Source organism: Delphinus delphis, chromosome 14 (assembly GCF_949987515.2).
Source record: "Delphinus delphis chromosome 14, mDelDel1.2, whole genome shotgun sequence".
Taxonomy (NCBI): domain Eukaryota; kingdom Metazoa; phylum Chordata; class Mammalia; order Artiodactyla; family Delphinidae; genus Delphinus; species Delphinus delphis.
Genome location: NC_082696.1, coordinates 41982735 through 41997926, shown reverse-complemented (window position 1 = coordinate 41997926; position 15192 = coordinate 41982735). Strand labels below are relative to the sequence as shown.

At 42.3% G+C, this 15192-nt stretch overlaps 1 protein-coding gene across 1 annotated transcript in view; it reads left to right on the top strand.

Annotated features, from left to right (window-relative positions):
* Positions 1-15192, top strand: part of SLC35F1 (solute carrier family 35 member F1) — a 425543-nt gene that overhangs the window by 369819 nt on the left and 40532 nt on the right. Inside the window, exons 4-6 of the mRNA XM_060030038.1 lie at positions 4803-4962; positions 11291-11447; positions 13691-13743. Of these exons, the coding sequence (XP_059886021.1) occupies positions 4803-4962; positions 11291-11447; positions 13691-13743 (370 nt within the window). The remainder of the gene's footprint in view (positions 1-4802; positions 4963-11290; positions 11448-13690; positions 13744-15192) is intronic.

The following is a 15192-nucleotide window of genomic DNA, read 5'->3' as shown; positions in this document are numbered from 1 at the left end:
CATGCCCGTTTCTGGTGTCCGCACTGATAGCCATGACTCACGCCCATCTCTGGAGCTCATTTAGGCAGTGCTCTGAATTCCCTCCCCTCATGCACCCCAAAACAATGGTCTCTTGCCTCTTAGGCAGTTCAAGACTTTTTCCCGGACTCCCTCCCGGCTAGCTGTGGTGCACTAGTCCCCTTCAGGCTGTGTTCACGCAGCCAACCCCAGTCCTCTCCCTGGGATCCGACCTCCGAAGCCCAAGCCTCAGCTCCCAGACCCGCCCGCCCCGGCGGGTGAGCAGACAAGCCTCTCAGGCTGGTGAGTGCTGGTCGACACCGATCCTCTGTGCGGGAATCTCTCTGCTTTGCCCTCCGCACCCCTGTTGCTGCGCTGTCCTCCGTGGCTCTGAAGCTTGCTCCCTGCCACCCCCCCCGCCTGTCTCCGCCAGTGAAGGGGCTTCCTAGTGTGTGGAAACCTTTCCTCCTTCACAGCTCCCTCCCGCTGGTGCAGGTCCTGTCCCTATTCTTTTGTCTGTGTTTTTTCTTTTTTCTTTTGCCCTACCCAGGTACGTGGGGAGTTTCTTGCCTTTTGGGAAGTCTGAGGTCTTTTGCCAGTGTTCAGTAGGTGTTCTGTAGGAGTTGTTCCAAATGTAGATTTTTTTTTTTAACATCTTTATTGGAGTATAATTGCTTTACAATGGTGTGTTAGTTTCTGCTTTATAACAAAGTGAATCAGTTATGCATATACATATGTTCCCATATCTCTTCCCTCTTGCATCTCCCTCCCTCCCACCCTCCTTATCCCACCCCTCCAGGCGGTCACAAAGCACGGGAGCTTATCTCCCTGTGCTATGCGGCTGCTTCCCACTGGCTATCTACCTTACATTTGGTAGTGTATATATGTCCATGCCTCTCTCTCACTTTGTCACAGCTTACCCTTCCCCCTCCCCATATCCTCAAGTCCATTCTCTAGTAGGTCTGTGTCTTTATTCCTGTCTTACCCCTAGGTTCTTCATGACATTTTTATTTTTCTTAAGTTCCATCTATATGTGTTAGCAGACGGTATTTGTCTTTCTCTTTCTGACTTACTTCACTCTGTATGACAGACTCTAGGTCTATCCACCTCATTACAAATAGCTCAATTTCGTTTCTTTTTATGGTTGAGTAATATTTCATTGTATATATGTGGCACATGTATTTCTGATGTATTTATGGGGAGGAGGTTGATCTCCACATCTTACTCCTCCACTGTCTTGGAAGGTTCCTTACCTGAAATACCTATTTTTAATTTGCAAAGCAATTCTCTCATCTTAGTTCATATTTGCCCGCTAATGGTGGACCAGTAAATAGCCACTAACTTCCTGGAAAAGATGGCAATATGCCTCAAGAGTTTAACTCTGTAATTTCAGGCCAAGAATCTATCCTGAGGAAATATTTAAAACTACCAAGTTCAGGTCATTATCCTGGTGTTATCATGATGACTTCAGAGGCTTTGCCCGCAGTCTCTGAGCACGGTGTGCCTCAGCACCTCCATCAATCACATCAGATAACCTGGGGTCGTAGACCTCGCTGGCAGGTGTTACTTAAGGATGAATGATATAGAAGGCTAAAATTAGCTTATATCTTTAGAGGGGAATGCTGCCAGGTAAATCTAAGAGGTAATGAACTTTACTTACTGATGTTCTTCATGTTCTTGGAGATTTTTCAGAGTATAAGATGATTATGAAATAATATTCATTTGTTTAGTTTTTGGATATTGATATTTTATAATTTCCTTTTGGATATAGAAGTGTATGCAAAGAAAGGTAAATATATCTTAAAAGTTAATGACAGAAGCCGAAGGTTTTTCAGTTCATTTTCTGCTTTCACAGCCCCAGTCGTGGGCATCTATTATAATGCTGCTCTCTTTTATTACTCTAACAACCTCTTTGCTAAGGGGTTAAGCTACCAGAAAATTATTGGAAAATCATTTTGTCAGTATGTTTTATACTATATGACCGCAGGGGAAAAGCTGGGGCCAAAAATCGCTAAAAAAATAATAGCCTGTTTACTAACAGCAACTCCCAAATGTTTTTTGTTTTTTGAGCTTTTTTGTCTCTAATTACAAAAATCGTGGTGAGACCTTCACCTGTAGCAATTCCTGTTACTGACCTTCATTAAAATATGATTTTTAAAAAATCAGGGGGCTTCCCTGGTGGCGCAGTGGTTGAGAGTCCGCCTGCCAATGCAGGGGACACGGGTTCGTGCCCTGGAGCGGGAGGATACCGCATGCCGCGGAGCAGCTGGGCCCGTGAGCCATGGCCGCTGAGCCTGCGCGTCCGGAGCCTGTGCTCCGCGACGGGAGAGGCCACAACAGTGAGAGGCCCGCGTGCCGCAAAAAAAAAAAAAAAAAATCAGGACAGGACTGTGGCTGATAGTTTGAGTGACGGGGAGCACATCACTTCACCTCTTGAAACTTCTGAATCCTCAGTTTTTAAATAAAGGGCTCTGTGACTCTAAACTGGGGAGATACTGCCCCCGAGGGGCACTTGTAAGTGTGTAGGAGCATTTTTTTTCGTGGTCAGGGCCCCGTGGTGCTACGTGCCCTGCAGAGAGCCTGGGGCAGTCCTGCAAAATGAAGAATCATCCCAGACCGAATGCCGGAAGCAGCCTAGATTACCTCTAATTTCCCTTCTGACGGTCAGTGATACCAAGCGCCCCTCCATTCTCTGATTCATTTAGTCACCCATCGTTGATTCCCTACTGTATGCTGGGTGCCACGCTTCCCAGCTGAAATGTCCCAGAAACCCTGGTTTGTACTGTAGCCTTCTTTCTCCTTCTTTTCTTTCTAAAAGTCCTCCCTACCCAAAGGGCCAACTGGCACTCACAAATAAGGATTTTTCAGCTCAATCTATTAAGAGAACAGATCCCAGGACTCATCAAGTGCTGGGGTTTCTAATGACACTGAGAACCACAAAAGCTCACTTGAGCCCTCCTCAAAGATTGGATGAAGGCCTGGTTTGCCTTCAGTAATTCAGGCATAGAGGCCTTCAGCTTCGCTGACCGAGGGCTTCCAGCCAGATAATGAAATCCCAGTTGTGGAGCATGTAGGTAAATATTCTAACTGTTGATTCAATCATTTCTAATTTTTAAAGCAAAACACCAACTGTCTTATGCCCAGTGAAGAGTTTTCACTGGCAAACACCAATTTCCTAATATACTTAAATGGCATTTGAGGCCAGCTGTAAGACCTGCTTTAGAGCGTTTTACCACATCAAGTAGGATCATTAACTTGCTGATTAACTGTGCAGTGAGTGAACATATGCTGTAGTGCAGTCCTACCAGCCGTCACCCCCGAGCTCAGCCCCTCCCGGAGCGCGGTGACACATGGGCTTAGCCCCCAGCCCATCACCGTGTTAGGGTTAACGGTGTTATCAGCGTTATCATTTCCCAGTAACCTCGGGGACAGCTTACTCTTCTGATTGCTTGCTCCATTCTGCAAAAGGGAAGACCGAGGCACGGAGACGCATGAGGGTCTGTCCAGGTCACCAACAGCTTTTGGGATGGTGAGGATCCTACGTGCTGTTTACAGTACCAAAAGCCATTCTGATGGTCAGGATGCTTTGCAAATATACAAACATTTTTCAGTCTTTAGTGAATGTTGGTGACTCTATTTTGCTGTTACTGATTATTAAAAATCCTTGTATGTATTTGTTCAATAACTATTCTTGGATACTTCTCATAAGCCCAGCAGGACTCTGGGTGCTGGGAATATAGTCCTGCTCTCATGGAACTCCAGACAAGTGGGAAGTCAGACATTATGCCAATAATTCCATATTAATTGAGAATTATTATAATTGACACTATAAAGGAGAGGTATAGGATACAAAGAAATCATCGAAGAGGACCTGACCTAGCCTAGGGACCCTAGAGGCTTTCTTAAGGAGGCAGAATATAGGTGTGAGCCTGAAGAAGGAGGCAGGACTTCAAGAATTAGATGGAGCATTCCAGAAGGAGGGGGATGCATGAAGACCCCAGGCAGGAAGGAAGGGCTTGCTCCAGGTAGGAGATGATGCCAGTTCGGTCTAGGTGGCGGAAGTGGCGTGAGTAGATTTAAGAAGTGTTTAGAAGGTGAACTGGCAGGATTTAGTGACCCATAGGATATAGACAGTAAGAGTGAAGGAGTGTTAGGGATCACTGCCCTGCATCTGGCTACTGGCTGGTAGGGCCACCTGTTTAGGATTCTAGCAGAGGAGCTGTACTGTGCAGTGGGACCAGATCACCAGTTTCTCATTTGGTACATGGAGTCTGGAGTCCTGGGGGCCACCCATGTGTCTAGTGGAGACGCTGCTTCACATGGAGTAACCACAAGTCACTGCATCTTACCAAGGTGTGGTAGAAACAACCAGTTCTGTGGAGTCCAGAGCATGTGTTTGGAAGCAGGGTCTAGACTGGCGTTGAGGTCCTCGTAATTTACAAAATGCTTCCACATGTGTTATCTTCGAGCTTCACAATGATCTTTAGAGAAAGTCAGCAGGAATTATTATCTTCATTATACTAACAGGAAATTGAGGCTTCAGGGGCAGGAGAAGCTTCACCACCAGCCTGTCTTATTGATTCGCCTTCTCCCCTTCTCTTCACAGCTGGGGGATGTTTAAGTAAAGTTCATGTGCATTTGTTTCAGAGTTGTTTTAATTGCATCAATTCTGGGTTGACCCAAAAACACAGATCCAGGGGAAATGCCCTTTCTACAGAGCAAACTTATTTTTCTGACAGTTTCCATTATATGGAAAGTTTCCCTCTGAACTCCCTATTGTTGCTTCCCTCCTTCCCTCCCTGTAGCTCCTGGACTGTTTTGTGATCCCGGTTGTGATTTTGCTCTCCTGGTTCTTCCTGCTGATCCGGTACAAGGCTGTGCATTTCCTCGGCATCATCGTCTGCATCCTGGGAATGGGATGCATGGCGGGCGCAGATGTGCTTGTGGGAAGGCATCAGGGAGCAGGTGAGTCTCCGTGTTCACCGGGTTACTTGTCTCTGTGGGTGAGACCAAGGCAAGACGTGGAATGTTCACGGTTCATGGTGGAAACAAGGAACCTGGGCTTCCTACTGTCTGTGTCTTAACTCGTGTTTGTTCCCCTACACCTAGGACAGTGGCACATAGGAGGTGTTCATACATGTTTCTTTAGTGAACAAAGGAAGCAAAATACAGCTTTCATGCCCATTCTACAGGAACTCAGAAACATTCAGATGGTGTTTAAAGCTGAGAGTCAGGACCCACTTGCAGGATGTGTTGGGGGTCAAAGCTGCCTGATCCAGACCAGCTGGTTAGAGACGGTGTCAGTGGGTCAGGCCACTCCCAAGCCACAGGGACCTTCCCCACACCCCACCCGCCAACGCCTTCTCTCCCGCGTCAGAGAAAGACTGAGCTTTCAGACTACTGGGTGAAGGCGGGTATACAGGCTTAAGAGTGGATATTTAAACTTTGGAGCCTGGATTAGGAATTCTCGATAATTTTATGAGGGAGAGCTAAGTGCAGTTCTCCTCATGCATGTTTTTTGTTGGTGTATTTGTGGGGAAGTTTTAGGTAACAGTCACAGGTCATTATCTTGTAGACCTACAAATCTTCAAGGTTTACTCATCAAATTGCTATGAATCTTCTGAGGAGCCCTAATCCAGAATGCTTTCCAGAGGACCACATTTAAAGCATTGTAATTCTTTAAAATGTACCAAAAATCCTTGAGTTACAGAGGTTTCGGGGCAAGAAAAAAATGACGTTCTTTGTTAACATCAGGAATAGGATAGAAAGTACCCACTCTTTTGTAGTTTTGGAATTGCCTTTTCTTCTAGGGAATTAGAGATAAAAAGTTAAAATTGGGGCATTTCTCTTTGAGACTAGGTCATAAGAAATACCTGAAATGAAAGTTATTTATATTTTTAAGTTGCACCACAGAACTTTATGACTGAAAGGGACCTTGTTCGGCTCCTTTGTATTTGACACACAGAAACTCCAAGACACAGGGAAGCCAAGTGAGCTGCCCAAGGTCACAGAGCTGAGACTAGAACCCAAGTCTCCTGACCTCCTGGGCAGGCTTCCTTCCCTCTCCCACATTGCTGGGAGCTGAAGATACAACACAGCAAAAGAGAGACAGCCTCTGTCCTCTCCATGTGCTGCCTACACAACGTAGTCAGTCCCCACCACAACAGATGGACTAAAAATACCTAAATCCTGTTCTATGAAATAGTGGTTCCATGGGATATTGATATATATTACATGAAAAGGCTAGTTTTTGCTCTATACTCATCATGATCCCGATATAGATCATCTCTTTGGACCAATCAGACAATATTTTTGTCTGATACCACATGCCCAGTTGTTATAAAGTCATAATTTAATTACACTCAGCTTTGCTTGAACTGTGTAAATACAGACTAAGCAACATGTACCCTTATTTATGAAAATTTTGCTTTGCTGAACTCTAGCCATTCACCCTGGCCATCATTTTGTATCCATAGTCAAGGAAGACAATTGTCATTATAAATCTAAATATTTACACCCAACATGTTAAACAAATTTGAATTTATTTCACTAGGTTGTATTCACTAATCCTGTAAAAAATGTTTTCTTGATTTCAATTGAAATGTTAGGAAAGGGGTACTAGTACTATTTAAGAAAAAGAAAGTAAGTCCATTTGGGAGTCTTTCAAAAGTGGTCATTTTTAAAAAGAGTGCAGGGCAGCTGAAACATGCTGGAGCGGTGTTTATCTGTCCGTGTGAATCTGTTAAAGGCCCGCAGCATCTTTCCTGTTGTAACATATGAAGCACCAGTGTTAACAGAATTCAGTTTTATCACTGTTGAGTACCTTCCATGCTCATCTGATGGTGCCTAACTACACGGCATAATGTTCTGACAGCAGCCCAAATTTAGGATCCAAGGGCTCATTTTACAAAATAATGACTGGGCATGCTTTACATCTACAAAAATATTAAATTAGGCAGCAATTTAAGCTATCTTATAAAATGTCCTGAAAAAAGAAAATAACACACTGATTTTGAGGACAATATAATCTTTGTGTGCATCCCTATCAAAAATGTTCCGTTTGTTACCACTCTTACCGTAGAGTTGGTTCAATTGCATTAATTCGCCAGGGATGGAACTTTTCTAAAATCCTTCAGGCACTCACCAGAACTTTAATCAGGCATTCAGCCCGATTTAAATCGTCATCACTGTAACAGGAAAAGATGACCGACTTAGTCCCTTTTATATTGCTTAGTCCACAGTTCTCCTTAGCTTAGGATTTTGAAAATTCTGTCCTCAAGCACTTTTGATATCAGCCGTGGAGACTCTGCCTTGGAGCCTGTGGAATGGTCTATAAAGTGGGACAGACACAAAAACACTTACATTCCAACTCTATGCTTGTCTCAGGAACAACGAATCATCCACTATAGGCGCTCCCATGCCTTTGAGCTCAGCTGAAAGGAGATGTCTTTTTCCAAGTTTGTCAGTGAAAATTGGTGGGACTAATATGTGCATTCCCTCTTTGCCACCTTCCTCCAGCATTATAAGTCTCCTCTGAGAGACCAGCTCTGCATTTATTGATGCATGGGGGAAAGGCATGCAATAAAGTGGCTCCTGAGAATATGATAGAGGTTGGAGGGTGTAAAAATGACTTAATAAGACCAACGAGATTTCTCCATGACATTTCTACTTTCCTTGGAAAACTTATAGATATAAAAGGGGAGATAAGAAAATAATAAGATTAAGATAAAACTCAATTAAAATAGATCCTTATCATAAAATGTATTTCTTGCTCTTCAAAGTATCTTCTTTCTACCATAATACATTTATTGCATCTTATAGTTCACTTATCAAAGATATAAGATAACCATAATGACATTTTCTTTACTACCAGACATAATTTTATATTTATTTCAAAAGAGAGAAAACATTTTCACAGAATTAGATAATTAAACATAATTTTTAAAAGTGACAATCTTATTGGTGCCAGGCACATTCCTGTACATCATCTCATTTAATCCTCCTAATTATGCAAAGAAAGTATTTTCTCATTGTTACAGCTGAAGAAATCAAGGCTCAGGGAAGATAAGAAACATGTGCAAGTACACACCAGTACTAAATGGTGTGGCCTAGATGTGAAATCTTTCTGCTACACCACTTAATACTTATTCTTCCATAATTGTGACTCATGTAAGAAAGGTACCATTGTTCAATTGCAGTAAATTAGGATGAATGACTGTCCCAGATAGGCCAGAATGGAAGGGTTTCCCCAGAAGTGGGACTTTCTGTGCTAAAACCAAGAGAGTCCCAGGAAAACAAAGCAGTTGGTCGTATTTAAAACTCAAAAATATTCAGTGAGTTGGGTTCATTTTCATAAATTGCATTAGCAGTCTTTCAACACTCTAGAATACTATAATTCACCATTTATTCTTGAAATAGTGGTAAGTAATGATTTGAAATAATATTCCCTCTTCTCCTCCCACAACCACACAGACAGAAGTATCCCTCCAAACATGGTGTTTCTAGTACTTCATCAAAAATCTAATAAGGAAAACCAATTCTTGCAAAGCAGTCATGACTGGGTTGTTTAGAACTAAGAAGCAATCCAAAATGAGAAATGGCCAACCCAAACAGACAGGTGGTGATTCAAAGGGAACGATTGATTCACTCTTTTTTAACCACCATTTCCTGAACACTTAATAAGTGCCAGACGCTATGTTAAGCATTTTACATTATTTTGCATTTTTAAATCCTATTAACACTATTTTACGGTATCCTCGCCATAACCTCATTTTAAATTAAGAAAACACAAGTCAGAAAGACTCTATAGCTTGCCCAATGTTTAACAACTAATAAGTGACAGAGATGTGATTAGAACCCATATCTACCTAAATTGAAAGATGTCACCGTTCAAAATCTTTACCATGAGATGTATTAAGACCTGTTCCATTGGCTCAACTCATTTAAACGCTTATTGAGAACTTATAATGTGCCAGGATCTGTGCTAGGGACTGCAGAGAATATAAAGCGAAGTAAGTCACAGTAGGCCCTTCAACCCTACTGTATAAGAAAACAGGAAGGGGAAGACAGGCAAGTTAACAAATAATAGACGTGGAGCAAAGTGCAGTGGGGGCCATACGCAGTGACAATGGTGTGAAATTCAGAGGAGAGAAAGAAGGCACTGGGTTGAATGAACTTCTTATAACTTCAAATGTGTACATTTGCCCCAAATTTGCAAATCATTATCACTCACTGTGGTTTCAATCATATGTAAATGACACACTTGCTAGATATAATTTTCCCCGTGAACTTTCAGAGAAATTGACTCTACCATGTCAGATATCTATAGCATTAATAGGGCACGAAACATAGAGTAATATGTTGTAATTTCCAGTCAACTAGATACAAATTGTAGGTACAAAATATTATATCAAACACTGCATTATACAATATGGTTGGATAAAATCATGTCCTAGTTAATTTAACTATATTTAATCATCTAAGATTTCATACATGCTATATGTATAGGTACCCACTTTCAAATGATTTAAAAACTGATAAATACACTTACTAGTAAAATTTTAATAAGTAATATTTAATCACTTTGTTACCGATAACTTAGGAAATACTTCTAAACTTGCAGTTACACAAAATTGTATCATTATTAACAATAATTATCACTGCATTGGTGAAAATTCAAAGTACTTGGGAGTAGATTCCATATAGTCAAAGGCTTAACAGAATAGACCATAATGATATAAATGTGGAGTTTGAAAAATATTGTTGAGACTATTCATTGAAACAGTGTGGCCTCTTTTTAGGACTTTTAAAAGATGGACTGATGTTTCCCTAAGTTCTGTTAAAATAGTTTATTGTGATTTAACTCTCCTGAATCCATTCATATAAAATTAATTTCATGTAACCAAGAATTCTATCGAGCAGCACTTCCACACTTCACTAATACAACAATAATTGATATTCATAATCATGACCCCATGTCATCACAAGATTCTGAAATGGGTCCTTATTGAAAAGTGACTGAATCATGTTCATTATAATTTTATAGTCTTAGTAATGGATACTTTTTACTTTATGGGTTATTCCACAAATGAACTCCTTAAAATTAGAAGCTTTGTCATGATTTTCTAGCTGACACATAAAAAAAGATTCATCAGGTTGCTCTGTAACAGCAACCTTCATTTCCCTGGAAGACACACCCAGGGACACAGCCATGAGGTCTGGTTCCTTATCAGAGCCTCCTCATGTTCTTGGGCCACCCACTCCGCATGAGCCCCGGGAGGGTTCCCAGACCTCGCAGTTCCAGACTCTCAGCTCCATTCCCTTGAACTCCAGCAAGCTCTCCTGCCTTTCAGGGTTTCTTTTCTCTTTCTGATTCTTACCAGCAGTGGGAAGCTGTCTTAGAAAAAGTGACACTAATTAGAGTAAATGTGTCTCCAGGGGCGACCACAGAGACGTGAGTGAAGAGGTCTCTCCCCAAGCCCAGCCCAGATTCTTTTATGTGAAACCTCTTCCTAGAGAATGTGCAGTGCTCCCAACTGTACAGTGAACATCTGGCTCTGCAGTTTTAGGTTGTTCCAGTTAATCTGGAAATCCAAGGCTACTCTAAAGTGGGTCTCTTCCTTAGAATCACGCTGGAGAGAGAGCCCTCCCAATCCCGCCTTCTTCTGCCCCAGAGCTGCATGTCTGCTGAGTTCCCATGAGCCAACTACACAGGACACAGCTGGAGGCTCCTTGGGTACAAGCCCACCGTGAGGCCACCGGCTGCTGATTCCCACTGTCCTTCCCTAGCTTCACACTTCCTGGAGTGGAAAGAGTTGGCCTAAGTATAGGAAATAGCTAGGTACAGAATTTATGAGATTGGACAGAAACGAAAATTGAATTTAGAACAAATAGATATTTTTATGAAAGAAGAAAAATACTAATGTGATAATGAATTACATATATTTTCACCCTTACGTTACTTACTTTAGGGGAGTTGAAATTTTCAACCCATAATCCCTTTCGCTCAGACAGAAGACATGGGGCTTCATGGAGAAGTTACAATCTAGAAGAAACTGGTCCCTTTCTTAGCTAGGGAAGACTTCTTGTTGCGGACATAGGCAACCTTTTTATATCACAACGTAACTGGAACACACACAAATGGACTTTACTAAATCTCAGTTGGCAAAATACAGAACGTCTATAAAAATGTCAGAAAAGAATAGGCATAGGAAGCTGATTTTGCCAATGCCAAATTCTTGTTAGGAAAATTTTAATAAAGCTTCCTCTTTTTTTTTTTTTTTTTGGTTCCTAGGGGAAAATAAGCTGGTAGGGGACCTTCTGGTCTTAGGGGGAGCCACACTCTACGGTATCTCTAACGTCTGGGAAGAATACATCATCCGAACCCTGAGCCGAGTGGAATTCCTGGGAATGATTGGACTCTTCGGGGCATTTTTCAGTGGAATTCAGTTGTGAGTAAAAATTAGAAATTCAGGCAGTCGATACTCTTAGAGCTTATTCTTACAATTATTTTTTCATTTGGGGTATGGTTGTTTGCTTTATTTTACAAAAATCAAAGGTAGAAACCTGTCACCAACCTCCCACATGAAATCTGAAAAACTCAATATCTTTATGAGTAAATTTCTTCCAAACTAAATGAATTTTTAATGGATGTATTTAATGGACTTTGAAGATAATTTACAAGAATACATGAGAAGTACATTGATTCTCCCAAACCAGCCAAGGAGGTTTTACTTAGAGAAACAGACAAACTAAGTGTAAATGCCATGATTTGATGCACTTCCAAAAAGGGGCATTCTGTTTACTACTGACAACCAGTAAACTAGTCTTACTAGTAACCACCACTAGAAAACTCATAGTTTAAATTTTCCTTTTATAAATCTTTTTCTTTTATTGCCCATGGATTTGCACAAGTGAACCATATTTCAAATTCATCTCTTAGGGAATTCCCTGGCATCCCAGTGGTTAGGACTCAGCACTTTCACTGCCATGGCTTGGGTTCAATCCCTGATAGGAGAACTAAGATCCCACAGCAGTGCGCACGGCCAAAAAAAAAACCAAACAAAAACGAAAAACAAAAAACAAATTCATCTCTTAGAAATTTAGTGTTTCCATTTTCCATAAATGAGTGAAGATATAACACAGGCATTCACTAAGCATCAAAAAGTCAGAAACAACAATTTTGCAATAATTCTGGCATTGGAACATATAAGTCATCACTGACTAGGCCTCAGAAGTTGTTGCAAGAATAAATGTCAAACAAAGCATAATTTTCCATCAATAAAGGCCGTGGATTTCAGTTTCACGTAAGAGATAAAGAAGGATAGTGTAACCTCCAGTCTAATTTCAGCAAATCCCTCTCTGCAAAGCAAGTAATTCTGATTTCACCAAATCACTTGCTACAAAGTAAGTTCTTTGTTCTGGGGCAGTGTCTGAAATTATTTATGGAAGCTATTTTGGTATCACTTTAAACTGGTTTTGCAAATAGGCTGTTTCCAAGAATCCTCCAAACTTCGGTATCCTGAGATACAGGTGAAAAAAGTCTGTAGCAAACAAAGCAAGGACATGGGAAGACTCTCTAAGAAAGATTTATTTTTGGTTCATTTTGAAAGCATGCTGGCATTTTAAAGTTCCTAAGTTTGGTGCGTCAGCTTGTAAGAGGAAAAGAAATAGCCTAGTTCAACTGTTCCTAACCAGCGTTTCGTAGATGGATGGCTCATTTTATGGATTATTATTCTTGGATCCAAAAAACTATCTTCAGAGATCTAGCACTCATCTGCTTCAGCTGTAGGCCATTAGAGCCGACAGAGCCCTTCAGAAACACTGCTGCCAAAATAGTGGAAGTGGCATATGAGTGTGTTTGGCCAACGGGATACCTTGAGGGCTCACTGAAACCAGAGGCACACCGGTGGAGCCGTGCCCCCTCCCCTCCTGGCCCTCTTCCAGAACAGTGGTTCTCAGCGTGTAGTTCTCTGACCGACAGCGCTGGCACTGCATGAAAACTTGTCAGAAACACACATCCGTGAGCCCCACCCAGATCTACTGAATCAGACTTTCAAGGGATGGGGCCCAGGAAACTGTTTGTTTTTTTGGGGGTTTTTTTTTGTGGTATGCAGGCCTCTCACCGCTGTGGCCTCTCCCGTTGCGGAGCACAGGCTCCGGACGTGCAGGCTCAGCGGCCATGGCTCACGGGCCCAGCCGCTCCGCGGCATGTGGGATCTTCCCTGACCGGGGCATGAACCTGCGTCCCCTGCATCAGCAGGAGGACTCTCAACCACTGCTCCACCTGGGAAGCCCAGGAAACTGTTTTAACGTGCTCTCCAGGTGGCGGTTTTATACATTTAAGTTTAAGAACCACTGCCCTGAAGAGTGCTCAATCAGAAAACTGATTAAACCTGCAACCTCGCCATAGACTTTTGAGAAAGCATCTAAACAAGAGGAAGCAAAGGCTAGAGGCAGACTGGGTGAGAAGGACTGCGGAGGGTCTGTGCTCCACCATGCCCACTGGCTCACTCACCAAACAAGGTCCTGCAGGGATAAACCTTGGGCTGGGCTGCCTAATGAGACTTGCCTCTGCGTGATCCAGAGTAATTTTTGAAATTCAATTGATTGCTTCATGATTTGTATAAATCTGGTAAGTGAAAAAAGAAGTAGGACGCGTTGCTTATCAGGTGTGCTTTCTTTCAATTCGCAGAGCTATAATGGAGCACAAGGAGCTGTTGAAGGTGCCCTGGGATTGGCAAATAGGTAAGGGCTTTGCTCACCTAAGATGCTGTTTTTAGTAAACCTGAGAAATAACGTATGGAGAGTGACGTTGGTGGCGGTGAGGCACAAACAAGGGAAGGACTTAGACTGCAAGGGACAAAAGAAAAGGAAACCCCCTTGTCACTTTAGGGATTCGTACACACTAGAAGAGACTGAACTGTATGATTCATAATGTTTCTTAATTAAGCCTCTGCCCATTATCATCACCAAGATGCCATTAGGGTAGACACAGAAGTATGTTATTAGGTTAAAGACCAACTGGAAAGAAAAAATGCCCCGAGGCAGTGGTGGGACACAAATAACAGCAATTTGCTCCAGCTGAGAAACACCAAACTGACGTGATCATTAAAAAGTGGCACTTTAGTAAAGGAAAAAAACTGAACTTAACAAAAAGGCACAAAAGAAAACAAGGTAATGGGCATTCTGAACCCATAAAAACCTTTTCAGAAGGGAGCAGTTTGTACAAAAGACGTGGTTAATTGATCTGGACTTGGTGGAAAATACCAGACAGACTTTGAGCTACTTAATAGTCAGCCAGGGCATCTAGATGCCACCTGTTTCTAAAGTCACTTTTCTCTAAAAGAACATTTAGGACAAGGATTTAAGATCCCAGGTGATGCTCTAATAATGATCACTCAGCCGGCCCTAGATGGGACTGACCTACCCTCAGCCCTGAAATCCCCTCAGTGTCTATACCAAGACGCCTGGGTCCCAGCAGTGAGCACAGAGCCTGGCTTATGGGTATGCTTGGGAAGTGTGTGCCCGGGTGGAAATACGGGTGATTCCCCACTCTGACGCTGGCCGTTTGAGCCATCTCCAGCTCATATGAGCTTTCATGGAACTGACAGCTTCAGTCAAATTCTGCTTCTCCGAACAAGAACAACAGTGACATAAAGCTCCCTGCACCACTTTACCTACCCTTGACCCTGAAGCATCCAGGGTTGACTTGCTGCTGACAGAATTGCCCCTGAAGGCACACCGGGTGCTACAGAATTATGCACAACTGCCCCTGGGGTTATCTCTAGTGACTTCAAGGGCTCCCCAGCCCTTGTGTCTGTCACAGAGTCCTGCCGTTTAATTTCTCCCGAGTTGATACAATTAAATGGAAATCAATAGAAAGAAGGGATTGTAGGGAGGAGAGGAAGGCGGCTGGGAAAGGAAGCCAGCTGCAGGTTACAACTGCATTGGCCTTTGTGATTCTCAGAGCCAGGATGTTACCTGTGCTTGGTAACACTTCACATGCAGTGGTCCATGAGTATAAATTAATTTTATATTAATAGTAGTAGCACTAATAAAAAATAATTTGTCCCCTAATTATGTGGATGTCACGTGCATGTCCACCAAGGTTCTGTTATAATTCAGCGTTAGTTGAATATGTCATCAAAAGGTAGTTTTATTCTGAGCCCTCGTATTGCCATTAAAATGTCAATC